At 42.9% G+C, this 16,270-nt stretch overlaps 5 protein-coding genes across 5 annotated transcripts in view; 1 reads left to right on the top strand and 4 right to left on the bottom strand.

Annotated features, from left to right (window-relative positions):
* The window catches only part of Tsp5D (Tetraspanin 5D), a 10,030-nt gene extending 3,034 nt beyond the window's left edge, over window positions 1–6,996 (top strand). The window contains exons 2-5 of the mRNA XM_030389537.2: window positions 3,754–3,830; window positions 4,758–4,949; window positions 5,017–5,211; window positions 6,535–6,996. Of these exons, the coding sequence (XP_030245397.1) occupies window positions 3,768–3,830; window positions 4,758–4,949; window positions 5,017–5,211; window positions 6,535–6,942 (858 nt within the window). The 5' untranslated portion in view covers window positions 3,754–3,767 and the 3' untranslated portion in view covers window positions 6,943–6,996. The remainder of the gene's footprint in view (window positions 1–3,753; window positions 3,831–4,757; window positions 4,950–5,016; window positions 5,212–6,534) is intronic.
* Window positions 1–16,270, bottom strand: part of LOC108656283 (immediate early response 3-interacting protein 1) — a 98,214-nt gene that overhangs the window by 33,277 nt on the left and 48,667 nt on the right. The gene's annotated exons all lie outside the window — the stretch shown is intronic.
* LOC108657765 (uncharacterized) lies at window positions 7,560–11,980 on the bottom strand. Its single transcript, XM_018110417.3, has 4 exons — window positions 11,616–11,980; window positions 11,417–11,539; window positions 10,277–10,408; window positions 7,560–7,711 (listed from the first exon to the last, which is right to left on the bottom strand). Exons 1-4 carry the CDS (start codon window positions 11,808–11,810, stop codon window positions 7,628–7,630), a joined length of 534 nt encoding a protein of 177 aa, XP_017965906.1. The 5' UTR covers window positions 11,811–11,980; the 3' UTR covers window positions 7,560–7,627.
* Window positions 8,209–9,538, bottom strand: LOC108657764 (uncharacterized). Its single transcript, XM_018110416.3, has 2 exons — window positions 9,221–9,538; window positions 8,209–8,708 (listed from the first exon to the last, which is right to left on the bottom strand). Exons 1-2 carry the CDS (start codon window positions 9,476–9,478, stop codon window positions 8,256–8,258), a joined length of 711 nt encoding a protein of 236 aa, XP_017965905.1. The 5' UTR covers window positions 9,479–9,538; the 3' UTR covers window positions 8,209–8,255.
* LOC149090522 (uncharacterized) lies at window positions 13,907–15,289 on the bottom strand. Its single transcript, XM_089264498.1, has 2 exons — window positions 15,092–15,289; window positions 13,907–15,020 (listed from the first exon to the last, which is right to left on the bottom strand). The coding sequence occupies exons 1-2, from the start codon at window positions 15,153–15,155 to the stop codon at window positions 14,092–14,094; spliced, it is 993 nt and encodes a 330-aa protein (XP_089120624.1). The 5' UTR covers window positions 15,156–15,289; the 3' UTR covers window positions 13,907–14,091.

Raw genomic sequence — 16,270 nt, 5'->3', positions numbered from 1 at the left:
CAGCAGCAGAAGCAGCAGCAGCAGCAGAAGCAGCAGCAGCAACAGCAGCAACAGCAACAGCAGCAACAACAATAGCAACAACAGCAACAGCAGCAGTGTTAATAGCAATAGCAGTAACAACAGCAACAGCTCATATTAGTGTCTCTGTTTAAACAGAGTAGAGTAGCAGCAGCGACAGCAACAGCAACAGCAACAGCAGCAGCAGCAGTAGTAATAGCAATAGCAATAGCAACAGCAACAATAGCAACAACAGCAACAGCTCATTTTAGTGTCTCTCTTTACACAGGGTAGAGAAGTAGCAGCAACAGCAACAACACCTATAACAGCAGCAACAGCAACAGCAACATTAGTTGCTTTACATTGTCAATTGTCATTCTACTCAAACTTCTTGGCCTATGTCTCACTCTCTCTCTCACTATCTCTCACTCTTTCTCACTCTCCCACAATTATGCTTAAAAGCAGCAACAGCAACAGCAGCAACTCTCTTGCACTACAGCAATATAGCACACAGCAACAACATATACTCTCCTTTATATAGCATCTCTTTCCACATAGCAACACAGGACATGTCAGCAACAACAACAGCAACAGCAGCAGCAACAACAGCAGCAGCAGCAGCAACAGCAACAACAGCAACAGCTACTTTTGCATACAGCTTCCCCTTCTCATTTCTGCGCTTTCGCTGCCTCCACACTCTGTCCCCTTGACTCGTCCAGCACTCGTGCCCGCACCCCTCGCTGGCCTAAACCTTTGACAGCTTTGGCAACTTTGAGACCTCTGAACTATGGCAACGGCATTTGGGCAACTGGGCAATTTTTGATGTGTGCACATAAATCACTCTCGCACATCCGCACACACACACACACACACGTAGCTAGATAGTTGCTAGTTGAAGTGGGCTGTGTTGTGACTGTGGGCGTGGCAGTGGGCATAAGTAAATCGCAAATTTCCAGCGCCAAATGGCATTAAGTCCGTCGCGTTATTGAGTTAAATTGAAAAATAAGCGAGCGACAGTTACAGTTGTTGTTGCTGTTGTTGTTGCTGCTGTTGATGTTGTTACTGTTGTTGTTGCTGTTGTTGTTGCGCACAGCAATTGTTCGCACTTGTCGCAGAGCTCAACTGTGGCCCCCAAGCCCATGTTGCGCATTATTTGCAACTATTTCATTGAGGCAACATCAACATCATCAGCGTCGTCATCATCATCATCATCATCATCATTATTATTGTCATCATTATGATTATGAGCAGTTGGACGGTTGCTGCTGTTGCTCTAGTTGCATGCAACACGTTTGCTTGACACTTGTTGCCGCTTCCTTGGCGCGTGCTCGCGATTTTCGTTTGCCTAGCCCACGCCCCCGCCCTCGCCCTCGCTGCCGCCACGCCTACTCCAGGCGACCACCCCTTTGCCACGAAATGGTCCACTTGTGTTTGCTTTAATGAAAACTGATTGCAGCTGTGCCCTTGCCTGTCCACTTCCATGATATATTCTACCTCTGCCTCTACCTCTGCCTCTACCTCTGCCTTTGCCTCTGCCTCTACCACTCTACCTCTGCTCTATCTCTGCCTCTACCTCTGCCTCTACCTCTGCCTCTACCTCTGCCTCTACCTCTGCCTCTACCTCTGCCGTTGCCTCTATCACTGCCTCTACCTCTGGCTCTCTTATGTCTCTGCATCTGCCTCTACCTCGGCTTCTGCAATTGTCTCAATCTCTATTACTGCCTTTACTCTTGCCTCTACTCCTGCCTCTACCACTGCTCTTGCCTCTGCCTTTACCTCTGGTTCTGCTTCTGTCTCTACATCTGCCTCTACCTCTGCTTCTGCTACTGTCGACCACTACCTCTACCTCTAAATCTGCTTCTATCTCGGTCTCTACCTCTATCTCTATCTCTTTCTCTGCCTCTATCTCTGCTTCTACCTTTGCTTCTGTCTCTGTCTCTACATTTATCTCTGCCTCTACCTCTGCTTCTGCTTTTGCTTCTGTCTCTGCCGTTGCCTCTACCCCAACTTCTGCATCGATCTCTACTTCTACCTCTGCTTGTCTCTGCCTCTACCTCTGTCTCTGTCACTAACTCAATTAGCAGTAGGGCAAAACTTTCGTGCCGAAATGAGATCTCGAGGAATCATGTCGAGCTGGAATCGAGAGAGAGAATTCTCAACTTGAGTAACTTTTCATACTGTCTATCCTGACTTTTATGTGCTTTACTCTTCTAGTTAAATACCTGAAAGCTTAACTAATTTGATACCTTTATATCTGATGTACACTTACTGTACCCAGAGTTGTCTTGCTATCTGTTGATCTATCTATATCTATGTATAAGATATACCTAGCTTTTTTGATTTATAAATATATAGATATTTATTTAACTCTATATAGCTTTATAAATATATTTCTAATCAATCCTTGACTCCATACTTCTAGCTCGTATAGCAAAAACTTTCATTGAAATGCCTTTAAATGATTAGATTAAGTAAAACTACCTAAGCTGTTCCACAAATTTCTATTTACATATTTAAATGTTTATATATATATATATATAGAAGATATACCTATATATATCTTCTATGTCCCTCTTATATCTCCGGCTTCGACTTCTTCGTATCTATATCTGTTCATTTCTACATATACCCCCATAGGGTTTCTATATCTGCCTTTATCTGTCTGTATTCTCAACTCTTTCTATACTTTCATCACTTTTGCATTAAGGCCCACAAAATTTCCCCATTTTCCGAGGAATCTTTCAGCCCGGCCTCTATTAAGTCTATCTCATCTTAGCTCCAGACTTTCGTCTGTTTAACTAGGCGGTGCCTAGTCCCAAGCAATTCATTTGTTTAGCTATAATTAGTTTTATGTTTCTAGTCAAGCTTAGGTCAGAGTAGGTCTCTCTCTATCTTCCCCCTTCTCTCTCTCTCTCTCTCTCTCTCGCTCTCTGTCCCTATCTAATGCAAGCTAAACAATTCAATTGGAATTTGGGGTCAACTGTGATTCGACTGACCTACGCTTACTATCTAAGGCAAATAAGAGAGAAAAACTAAAACTAGACACAGCTGGAGAAAACGAGTAAGCAAATGGGTTTATTTTGTATTCCCTCTGATCCAAGTAATGCCCCCCGTAGCTGCTGTTGTTTTTCTGTAATTTGAGCTGTAGAATTTCATAATAATCGCAGTTGTTGTTGTTGTTGTTGTAGGTCGTCAATTTATTAAGCTTGACATATGTATGTGTGTGTGTGTGTGTGAGTGTGAGTGTATCTATATGCAACAGCTGCAATTTTTGCGGCTAGCCAATTGCTTAATATATATACAGACATGCATATATATATAGTTTTTTATATGCATACATACATACATGCATATATATGTGGTTGTATATAATATAATATAATATATATTCATATAGCTCCCGCTGGCATTTATCCAGTTACATCGCTGCAAAGGAAATACAATGGAAAAATGAGACAAACAAAAATAATTTGTTGAAATTTATGAATTAGAATTTATTTATACAGCACACACACACTCTCTCACACACACACACTCACACACATTTGCTCCCTGTGGTATCCGAAAAAAAAGCGCGCCTTTAATAGATACAAATGTATCTAATGAATGCAGCGCAACGCGCGTTCAAGTCTTTGCGCCTGATTTATGCATACTCTACCTCTCTCTCCCTCTCCCTCTCTCTCTGTCTGTCTCCCTTTTGCACTCTCTTTTTCACCCTCTCTCTCTTTCTTTCTCTTTCTCGCTCACACTCTTTAGCTGCTCGCTGGAAGATGGGCAACGCCGGCTACACATGCATCCGTCGCACCTTTTGCTGGCTCAACATCATTTTGTGGGTGAGTTTTATTTTAGCTTTTCTTCTATTCTCTTTTTTTTTGTATAACCAGCTGACAACGCGGCCAGGGCCGGATATGCTGTTGTTGCAGCAACAACAACATCTACAACAACAATGGACAACAACACATCAAATCGATGCGACGCCGGCTAAAAGTTCTCAGCCTCGTCTGCAGCGGAAACGTCAAAGTTGCTCCATTGTCTCACAAACTCTCTAGCGCTATCTCTGTCTCACCGCCATCCTCTCTCCCATCCACTCTTTTGTTAGGCTGTTGCAGCAGCCGTTGCTATCGAACGATCCATCGATAATAGGCTTATCTGCCCCCCACCCATCTCTCATCATATCTCATTCTCTTCTGTTTAATGCTATTTAAACTTTACTAGCTATCGATTATTATCGATAAATGTTGTCTGTTGGTATTTTATGCCTATAGCTCGCTCGCAATCGCATTCCCATCACTCATCTTCCCATCCTCCTCTCTTTGGTGCATTACATCCCTAGCCATAGCTATCGATTATTATCGATACAATATACACCTTGTTGCTATTGCTCGTATTCGTTTACCAATAGCAATCTAAAACCCCTGTCTGCCTGCCTCTCCACCCCTTCAATCATCATCTCTCATTTTCATCTCTTTCATCCCTCTTTTGCTATCGATTATTATCGATAAATTGTTGCCATCTTACGCAATCGTTTACCAATTGCCCATCTTAGCATCCATACCACCATTCAACATTTCTCATTTTCATCTCCCGTATTCCTCACTTTAAATCGATAATTATCGATAAATTGTATCGATTGTTGATATCTTTTGTCATCGTCAATCGATCATATCTCTGCCTCCCATCTCTCATTTTCTCTTCTATGCTTTACATCCATCACATCCGATCGATAATTATCGATAAGTTTCATCTTAATTTGCTTGCAGCTTTGCAGTTGCGCCTTTCTCGGCGCTGGACTCTGGCTGCGCCTCAGCTACGAGGGCTACGCAACGCTGCTGCCGCAGCATGCGGGCCTCAGTGCGGACACGATCTTCATGTGCATCGGTGGCATCGGCTTTGTGGTCAGCTTCTTCGGCTGCTGCGGGGCCTGGGTGCAGTCGCGCTGCCTGCTCGTGCTGGTAAGTGCAAGGGGGCGACAGCCCTATCGAGGGACCACTGTCTAAACTAATCGGCTGTCCACTGCAGTACTTCATGCTGATTGTGATGCTGTTCATGAGCGAGTTCCTTGTCGGCTCCATTGCGTTCCTCTTCCGCGGCGGCCTCGGACGCACCCTGGCCAACGAGCTGCGCTTCGGCATCGAGCGTCACTATAATGCCAGCGATCGGGGCTCCCTGGTGGCACCGTCTGTGGCCGCCATTTGGGACAGCGTTCAGCAGTCGGTGAGTTATCTCTTTCCCTCTATCTATCTCTCTTAGCATATAGTTATATACTCTATTCGTTTACCTACTATATGAGAAGGGAGTCTACAATAGCATCAGGATTAGCTAATAGCAATTATTGATTGTGATCACCGTTTTAAAGGCATCCTGAATACTACAGCTTGAGAGCCACAGGGAGCCAATGAATTAACAGGCCTTACTTCAGCTATATTCCTATTTCTCTCTCTCTCTGTCTCTATCTATCTTTATTTTTCTTTCTGTCTCTCTATCTCTCTTTTTCCTTCTCTGTCTCTCTCTCTGGCCTTCTATCACTCTTTGTCTCTCTCTCCTTCGCTCATTGAACCAGTAGCTGGGCGCAAGACTTGAACAGAGTTTCAGAGTTCAGAGTTACAATAGCCGCACAGTTTTAGAGCCACTGCGGCAAGCATTCGACCAAGTAGCAATACTTCGATAGTATGGATGTCATAGTAAGTGCAAAGTTGGCTTAAGCTAATCACCAATAGTAGTTCACAGCACCGTCTTGAAGCTACCATGTAGAGTCTACAGTTTAAGAATCACAAAGCCAAAGAAGGTACATATATGAATATGTTAAGGATAGATTCAAGTCACAATGGAAAAAAAAAGAAAAAAAACACAAAGAGTTCAACTAGATTTAAGACCCGAATTGTAGAGCTTGAAGACCATCAAACTTTATCAACAAATTGTAGGTTGCTTAGCTCTGGCTGATACGAAAGGACCCCAGACGACAGCTTTGGCGATAGTACCATTATCTTAGAGTGTGTGGAGAAAAACTAAGGCTAAGGCCGCAGTTAATTAAGCGAATAGAAATTAATTTCCAAACACTTTGATTTTACCAAAGTTCAAGGCACACTTTGATTGGGCAAATTGTGTAAAAAAGGTAGTGGAGCAAAAGCCTAGATTGATTGCAAAGTTCTCTATGGTAATAAGTGGATCAAAGGCCTACGTTGTTTGGAAAATTCTGTTAAAAACTTTGGCATGAAAAATATTTGGAGTAAAGTAGTATATGGGTTAAAAGTCATTAAGGAACGAGAGCTTTGTAGATGTTGCTAATGGATCTACAAAGCTAACCAGTGCTCAACTAGCAGTCTATAGCTATTACAGTTGTAGAGCCACTAGGCTATACAGTTTTGGAGTCACGAAGAGTTGACTCTCTTGCAAGGAAGCCACCACATCTGTGAATAGAGTATGTAGATAAGAGTTAACTGTCTTGTTTCTCTCTCTCTCTTTCTTCACATAACTCTCTCACGCTCACGCTCTCACTCTCTCACTCCCTCTCTCGCTCCCTTTCACTTTCTCTTACAGTTTGAGTGCTGCGGCGTCTCGTCATTTGAGGATTGGTACGACATTCAGTCATGGAGCGGCAAGCGCTGGGTGCCCGACTCCTGCTGCCGTCAACTGTACGATCAGCGCCAACTGCTGACGGAGGGCTCCGGCGACGGGCTGGGCGCGATGCGTGTGGACTGCGGACGATCGGAGAATCCGTCGCTGTGGTGGGACAAGGGCTGCGCCCACTCGCTGCAGAACTGGTTCAACGGCCAGCTGAACGTGGTGGGCGCCATCGGGCTGGGCATCGCGTTCGTGCAGCTGTTCGGGCTGATCACCTCGATGCTGTTGTTCTGCACCGTGAAGCACAAGCGGGCATCGGACACCTACAAGTCGTACTCCCCATCCATAGATCCGCAGACGCGCACCAGCAGCTGGGAGGATTGAACTCGATTGTAGCTAGCGGCGAGAATTTCTAAAGCGACGCCTCGATCAAGGCTATATATTGCATAATGTTTACTTCTATATAGATGCATATAGATATCAGCTACTACTTCTTCTTCTTCTTCTTCTACGACTTGTTCAAGTTCTTTTGCGAAATGTGCCAAAAATTAATTTAAACATTAGTTTCCGTACGCCTTATTATAATAATTATTAGTGATGCATCATCCAAAATCCCAGCTGAGCTCGCCGTTCGTTCGTCTAATTAGTATTTCCCTCTTATTCAGTATTCACTGTAAGCGACGGTGCGTGCCTCAGCTCAATTCACTTTATCCAACTAGCTTTCTGGTATATCCATATTGTGATGTGCTCATCTAGTTTAGATAGCTCTCCCCATATATATAGATCTATTGGAACGACAACTGCCCGAAGGTTTATATATGGCATATAGATACAATATACAGATATATATCGATAAATATATATAAATATATATATTATCGTATGCGTATATATCAAGCACATTCCTAAACAAAATCAATAACAAAAGTTCTATTTAAGCTATAAAATAAATTAAACTATTTATTTAAATAAAGTTTATAAAAAAAAAAAATTAATAATAAATTTAAAGAAATATATCAAATATAAAGATATTTTTATTTTTGTGGCTCCAACTCTCAATACTCCTTCCTTAGAGACCCACTAGCTTGCCTCCGATAATATCCAGTTGAGCGGTAATTCCCTTCGAAACGGTGCGCGCCAGTTCCTTGGGTTTCTGTAATGCAAAAGATGAAAAGTAAGAAAATAATCTATTGTGCATATTATGCAATATATCTATCAATATATTCACATGAATCGTTCCGTAATATTGATATTGATATTTGCTGAAGTGGATTGTAGGTAGATAGGTCTCATATTGAAATCTTCAGAGTCAGGGGGCTGCTAGGCGAGCTCTACCTTGGGGAGGAATTCAAGGAAGCGCTGAAAAAATCTGAAGACCCTGTTCCAGTCCCTACTGGGACTAAAGGAGGCGACAGCAAGGGAAAGTTGCCGAGGTAGAGGCGTAAGACTAGGCTCATAGTCGGAGTATTTGCACTTAAGAACATAGAAATTAGATTAGATGAGATTTGGGAAAGTAAAGAAACTCTGAGATAGATAGATAGAGCAAGGGCACGTAGTAGAGGCAGCATGAGATACCATCGATTGTCAAAAGTATGCATATATTCCAAGAAAAAACAAGAGATTTTTTTTTTATCGACTACGCATAATCGATAATTTTGCATGCATTTATTTAGACCATCAAAATTTTACAGATAGGCCTAAAAGTAGCTACGATCATAACAAGAATTATCATAAATATAATAAATTATCAAACGCAACAGACGATGAAAAAATGAGAGCTTGCGAGGCTTGCAGTACATATAGCTCAGGAACAATAATGCTGTTATAAATAGTAAAGAAAGCATGCCAAACAGCTCGACGACATGGTCGTTTATATAAGTCAAAGCCGGTAGAGGTTCCGGTAGCACCTTGGGTGATTTACGTCCACGAGCAATGAGCTTGCTCAATTTCTTAAAGTGTTTCTCACATTTGAGTGGCACGCGGCGCAATACCTTGGCCTTGGGCCTTATTGGAGGATATTCGACCATGAATTCCACCATCTTTCGGGCGATCTGGCGAGTGCCACTAGGCCTATTACGATGACTTTCCCTTTGACTGTGCATACGAATCCGCGGCATCACTCTCAACGGAGGATTGATCTTTTCCACGAACTGCACAAGTCGAGGAGTTAGTTGCGTTCTCAAAGAGAGTCGGGTGTAACCGACTATGCAATGCACATTCACAGTTCATAAATAAAAGAGTTTTACAGAGCTAAGAGGATTTCCAGTATGCTTTTAAGCGTATCTTGCTGATTCGTTGGCAGAGAAAGATCTAGATTTTAATAGATGAATGGCTTTACGGATCAATGGATATACGGACCACTGATAAATTAATGATATTATCAAGGTATCAGCTCTAATGGAATAATTGATCCATTATTCAACATTCTATTCAATAAATGAATGGATCAAAGGATCAAGCAACGACCCATTGATGAATAAGTCTATAGGCCAATGGATCAATGGATCCCACGGACTCATATATTAACGTATTCATAGACATCTATACAAAGCATCTTGGACGGACAGACAGTGCTGGCTGGGACGGAGAGCTAACAAGTTCTTCTTTCTCAGCTTGTGAACGGACTGAACCAATGGATATACATATATGTCTAATCGCTTACTTCAGAATCGCTAACATCACCATTGCCATCCTCGGCCATATAACCCAAACGATTTGTCTTGTTCAATATATCCAAAACCTTATAGTGCCTAGCGGTGCCCAGGGCCTGATAGTCGTCCATATCGAATTCGTAGTCGCTGTCATCAAGGTGCACTTGCTTGAGCACATTACGATTCCATTTTGAATGTGGAGTATTGACGGTAAAAGGCGAATTTTCTGCCTCGCCTTTTGCATAACGTTTCTTTTTTCCAGAGTACATTATCGATTATATAATTTCAACTACTTATTGCTTTCGGAAAATAAATTTAAATATATTTTTTTTTCTGTTTTCAAATAATGTGTTCAGCTGTAGAAATAACTTATGAATGCGGACGGAACTGTGATGTCAGCGACCAAATCCAGTCGGTAGAGTCAAGGCCTACGTTGATTGTGAAAATTGTGTGAAGGAGGTAGTGGAACAAAGGCCTACATTGATTGAAAAACTCTGTGGAAAACAGTTACGTTTTCGTACACGTGGTGCAAAGGCCTACATAGATTAAAAAATTCGTCAAGAAATTGCGAAGAGCAAAGGCAAAAAAAGCCGTGGAGGAAAAGGCAAGACTGATTGGGAAATACGGTAGGAAGGTATAGCAGCATATATAAGCAATATAAGCTAGACGTATTCCTGTTCATCTTTAGAGCAGAGCAAGTTCTACGTAAGGTCAATGTTGAAGCTTTTCCATTTAGGGAACCGAAATCTTATACAAAACATAGAGAAAAATATTTGCATATACGATTGATCATATCATGAGCCATAAATATGTTGAGCTATTTCATAGAGCTATTAAATAAGTTATGGCTACGACTATTTGTTTAGGTTCGGCCTTCGGACGGAACCTTAAGCAAAACCAGAAGCGGGAAAGGCAAGACAGAGAGACGGCCGGGGCCTGGGGCGAGGCAGCTCTTGTGCAATGCAACGTGTGAATCAAGTAACGCAAGCGCAGACAATTTACACACGAAAAGAGATACAGATACAGAGAGTGAGAGAGAGAGAGAGAGGGGAGGGAGGCCAACTTACCTGTATGAAACTGTTGAGAAGATTGGAGAAGGCCTCATAACCATTGACAATTGAGCGCGATATGTTGTCGAACTTGTCACCATTGTTGCCATATTTCTCATGCTCGCTGATGCTGTCCAAAATGGGCACAGGCTGCAATTAACAAAAGTGATCAGTGAACAGAAATGAACAGCGATAAGTGATCAAAAGTAATCAGCAGTGATTAGCAGTGATTGGCAGTGGTCAAGGATATGTGATCAGTAATCAATGATCACAAGTGATCCTCAGTGATCAGTGATAAGCAATGATTAGACGTGGTCAGCAGTGATCAAAAGTGATCAGCATTGATCAGGGGTTTGTGATCAACAGTGATCAGTAGTCAATGATAAGCAGTGATCACCAGACATTAGCAGCCATAATCATAATTAAAAGTGATCAGCAGTGGTCAACCATATGTGATCACCAGTGATCAGGGATATATGATCAGCAGTTGCCAGGCATGTGTGATCAGCAGTGATCACCAGACATTAGCTACTATAATCAGAAGTGATCAAAAGTGATCAGCATTGGTCAGGGATATATGATAAACAGTGATCAGTAATTAGTGATCAGCAGTGATCAGGCATATGTGATAAGCAGTGATCACCAGACATTAGTAGCTATATTCAGCAGTGATCAGGGATATGTGATCACCAGTGATCAGTAATCAGTGATCAGCAGTGATCAGGGATATGTGATCAGTAATCAGTAATCAGATCACAAGTGATTTTCAGTGATTAGTAATAAGCAGTGATAAGCAGTGGTCAGAGAAGTGATCAAAAGTGATCAGCTATGGTCAAGGATATGTGATCAGCAGTTATCAGTAGTGACCAGGGATATGTGATTAGCAGTGATCAGTAATCAGTGATCATAAGTGATCCTCACTGGTCAGTGATTAGCAGCGATCATTGATAAGCAGTGATCAAAAGTTATCAGCAGTGTGCAGTGATCAGTGATCAGTAATCAGTGATCAGCAGTGATCAGCAGTGATCAGCAGTGATCAGCAGTGATCAGCAGTGATCAGCAGTGATCACCAGTCACTGGCCGCAGTGACCAGCAGTAGCAACAGTGATCAGCAGTGATTCGCAGTCAGTGATCAGTAATCGGTGATAAGTCACTTACGTGCGTGAGATCAGTCAGCTTCTGCTGTGTGTTGTCGTAGGCGCTGAGCACCTTGGAGGGCAGAGCCTCGCGCTCCAGATTCACCGACTCGGCTGTCTTGGCTGGCTCGGGCAGCAGCGAGATCTGTTGATTTGTTGATTGTTGTGCGTGAGTTCGCTTGGCGTGTGTTCACTGTACAGAATACTTTGGCTATACGCACCTTGAAGCCCGCCTCGCTGGCGGCCGAGCTCTCTGAGCTGTCGGCCGCGTCTTCTGCAAACGCATCGAGTGCACCGAATTCGGCGGCCGAGACTTGTGCATCGATGGGCGTGGCACCGTCCGGGGTGGCAGGCGCCAGGGGCAGGCCCAGCGCCAGCTGCACGGCCAGCAGCAACATCAGCGATATCTTGAGCATTGCGTGAGAGATTATGAAACGCAGCGAGATGACGAAATGAAAGTAAAAGCGCGAAAATAAAATCCGGAATCGCGGGCCACGGCGAAGTGGGCGCAGTAGGCGGAGTTGGCAGTGTAAGCAGAGTAGGCAGACTGGGCAGAGTGGGCAGAGCTGCTTTTGCGTACGGTCCGAGCGTGACCAGCTCCAACTATCAACTGACTTGAAGCGTCTGCGCAACGATTTGATTTCTTTTTCTTTTGCTTTGCATTGTATATATGTTTCTCTTCATTGCATGATTCGCTTTAGCCTGAACGCTCGGACATTGGCAAACACACACACTTGGCGCTGCTCCACTCGATGCTACATATATGTACGTCTATCTGTATGTTTATGGATTTATATACTCACATACATACGTGTATTTGGCTGGCAGACGTGCAGTTCGCTCGTTGCGACAACTGCTTGGCTAGCGGTCATCTGCACTCCAAAGGGAAAAGGTGACACCTCATTAAAGCCAAAAAAAAATATCATAAAACGGACGGACGGATGAACGGACGGACGGACAGAGAGTTTAATTAAACAGCGGAAATAAACAGAGACTGAAATTTAGTTAAGACAATAAACAAAACAGAGACAGAAAGTGCATAAGTATTAGCGATAGTAATAGTAATAGTAATAGTAATAGTAATAGTAATAGTAATAGTAATAGTAATAGTAATAGTAATAGTAATAGTAATAGTAATAGTAATAGTAATAGTAATAGTAATAGTAATAGTAATAGTAATAGTAATAGTAATAGTAATAGTAATAGTAATAGTAATAGTAATAGTAATAGTAATAGTAATAGTAATAGTAATAGTAATAGTAATAGTAATAGTAATAGTAATAGTAATAGTAATAGTAATAGTAATAGTAATAGTATCGTAATCGTCTCATAGTCCTCGTAATCGTCTCGTCCTCGTCCTCGTCCTAGTCCTCGTACGTCCTCGTCCTCGTCCTCGTCCTCGTCCTCGTCCTCGTAGTCCTCGTCCTCGTCCTCGTCCTCGTCGTCCTCGTCTCAGTCCTCGTCCTCGTCCTCGTCCTCGTCCTCGTCCTCGTCCTCGTCCTCGTCCTCGTCCTCGTCCTCGTCCTCGTCCTCGTCCTCGTCCTCGTCCTCGTCCTCGTCCTCGTCCTCGTCGTCCTCGTCCTCGTCCTCGTCCTCGTCCTCGTCCTCGTCCTCGTCGTCCTCGTCCTCGTCCTCGTCCTCGTCCTCGTCCTCGTCCTCGTCCTCGTCCTCGTCCTCGTAATCGTCCTCGTCCTCGTCCTCGTCCTCGTCCGCGGTCTCGTCCTCGTCCTACGTCCTCGTCCTCGTCCTCGTCCTCGTCCTCGTCTCGTCTCTCCTGTCCCGTCTCGTCCTCGTCATCGTCCTCGTCTCGATCCGCGTCCTCGTCCTCGTCCTCGTCCCTCGTCCTCGTCCTCGTCCTCGTCCTCGTCCTCGTCCTCGTCCTCGTCCTCGTCCTCCTCCTCCTCCCTCCGTCCTCGTCCTGTCCTCGTCGCTCGTCCTCGTCCTCGTCCTCGTCCTCGTACTCCTCCTCCCTTCTGGCTTCGTTCCGTCCGTTGCGCTTGTTTGAACAAGGCTTGCCCCATCGTTAAGTTGTTGTTGTTGTTTTTGTGGCTGTCGTCTGGCCCGTTGCTGTTATGCAACATGTTGCAAGCAGCGCGACTAAAACGGACGCTGGATCAAGTGGTTGCTGCGCAAGTCATTCGCCATTAATGAATCCGTCCAATAAATATGCAACTGCTGCTTGTTTTCCTTATACAGATGGTGTTTCCATACACCTACATACATACATATATTCAAAGAGTATATTAAATTTGTATATCATTTTATTGAATTTATTAGATCCATTTTCTGGCATTATTGATATTGTTATTATGAAATTTTTATTGAATTATTCGTTTGTTATATTTGTTTTATTGATTTCAGGTTTTGTTTATATTACCGGGTGATATAATTATTCGTATATGTCAAAATTCTGTTTTACATGAGTGTATTATGTCATTATTATCATTGTTCTATTTTTTTTTTTTTTTTTTTTCATTTTTTATTTGTATATTGTGTTCTCTTCTGTGCTCTATTTTTTTTTTTTTTTTTTTTTGTTCATTTTTTATTTATGTATTGTGTGTACAAATTTTTGTATGCGCTCTTCAATATTTACTCATGCTTTGCCTTTAAATATTACAATTTTGGTATTATATTTAGGAATATTTGTATATTCCTTCAGTCTTTAAGCATTTATATTGAGTGTAAGAGGCTCAGTAGTTATATATTTATGTTTTTTTTTTTCAAATTATTTTTGTGATTTGACTTTTGTTTTTCTTTGGTGTTTGGTTTTGATTCGTGCAGTGACGAATTGTTGGGTATAAAGAGCATATCGCTGTTGATGTCTTCATCCATTTTGAGCTCCTCCTCAATCTGCTGGATCTCGGCGATGACCTCCTGGGTGGAGATGCCAGTGCCGCCAAAATCAACATCGTCGAGGTTGAATTTGCCATCCCCACCTCCGTCCGGGCCATCCTTGTCCTCAGTGAGCGGCACATACCAATGCGGCAGGTCGGGCGGCAGCTCGGACGGCAGCCATCCATAATCCGGAGCTGCGGCCACATGGCTATCGATGACTTCCAAGCTCTTGTCAGCAGGCACAGTCTTACGCTTGCGCGAGAACTGCTCGCCCCTTTCGTTCTGCTGCATCTGCCTCTCCTGGCGCTCTTCACAAATGCGCTCCGCGTCGTGGATGCGCCGCTGCAGCGAATGGCGAGCAAAACGATGGCGGTCCAGGAGCAGCCGCATCTCCTGGACACCTTCCGCGCGCTGCACGCTCAAACGGTGCTCCAGCTGACGATACTCGATGATGCATTGCCTCCGCAGTCGGATCATCTCCTCGCGCAGATTGTCGAGGATGTCCTCGTCGATAAACGTCCTCTCCAGCGGCTTCTTGTGCTGGCCATCCTGTTGATGCTGCTGCCGCTGGTGTTGCTGCTGCTGCTGCTGCCGAGGATTTCTCTGCTGCCTTGGCTCTCTTCGCTGCTGCTCCTGCTGCGAGCGCTGATATGACGGCGCAAAGTAGTGCGAGCGATCGTAGCGACGGCGCTGTTGGGCCTGATTCGGATACCGGCCCGAATACGAGCCCGGGTACGTACCCCGCTTCCTTAAGACCGGCTTATTTTGCACATACAAATTAAAGTACTCATCTATAAACACAAGAAAAACATAAATATTAGTGACCGGAATATGTGGAAATATGTGACACTAGCAAGCTCACCCAGGCTTAGATTTTGCACTTCATCACGCGATGGCACATCAGACATATTGCTAAAAATGTTCATAACACACTTTCTGCTGCTAAATAAATTTTTTTCGTTTTCGCGAAAACTCGACGTCTGTTTCAGTTGCCTTAATTTGCGAACAATGAAAATAATTAAAGTTAGAATCGTGGCCAACTGCGTTAGGACTAGGATTCGAATTAAAAAAAAAAAAATTTCTTCCGAGCGTTGAGAAAATAACTGCAAAGTCGAGCAAATTCCTAAAGTGACAGGCAGACAGTAAGTATGGTTGTCTCTGTCACACTCACTGTTAGCTGTTCTCAACAGAATTTGAAATTCGTTTTGAACAGGTACCGTTACTTTTGGCACAGCTTTGCAAGCGATAGCACGCGACGTGCGTTCAGATCGTGACGTCACACATGTACATTTATATATATATATATATACATATCAAATGCAAGTATGTCAAGTATGTAAAACATAAATATATTAATATTTTTATTATGATTGCAATTATAGTTAATGTTAATCGAGCTCCTTCAGCTGGCGCATGCCCATGTTGGTGTGACGTCACGTTCGCATGCGCGCACGACTATGCACGAGAGCGAACAACAGCAGTCTGTTATCTTAGTATTTTTTGTAGTATTTTACAGCACTGTTAAATGCAATTTCAACGGCCGCCTAAAAGTATGCAATGCTTTTCTCCTTCACTGTTGGCGCCAAATTCAAATCGTCTGCGCCCATCGGAATTGCCATTGTCTGCGCTCGCGCAATTAATTGAAGTGCCCAATCGAATAGATAAAAACCAAAACAAAATCAGCTCAGCTAAAAAAAGGCATATGACAATCTTTTGCCTTTTGGGCTTGTCTAATAACAATTTGAAGAGCTGACGCAAGCAGCTAAATATTTTCACAGCTTATCAAAAAGGTTTTGTATTTTTTTTTTTTGTCTGTTTGCTTTCGGCTTTTATTACAAATCGTTATATATAGTATATTGTTTAAGTAAAGTAATTACGTACATTAATTAATAGCAGCTAAGCATTTAATTGTTAAATAATAACAACTATTCAACAAAATATGTAAAAAAAAGGTATAATATATATGTATATATAAAATATAATAATAAAAAAAAAAAATTGTATAAATTCTAGATTTTTTTTTTTTTGCTTTTGTACTACG

Source organism: Drosophila navojoa, chromosome X (assembly GCF_054131105.1).
Source record: "Drosophila navojoa isolate 15081-1374.11 chromosome X, UAZ_NAV_1.0, whole genome shotgun sequence".
Classification (NCBI taxonomy): Eukaryota; Metazoa; Arthropoda; class Insecta; order Diptera; family Drosophilidae; genus Drosophila; species Drosophila navojoa.
This window is presented reverse-complemented; position numbering and strand designations above follow the sequence as displayed.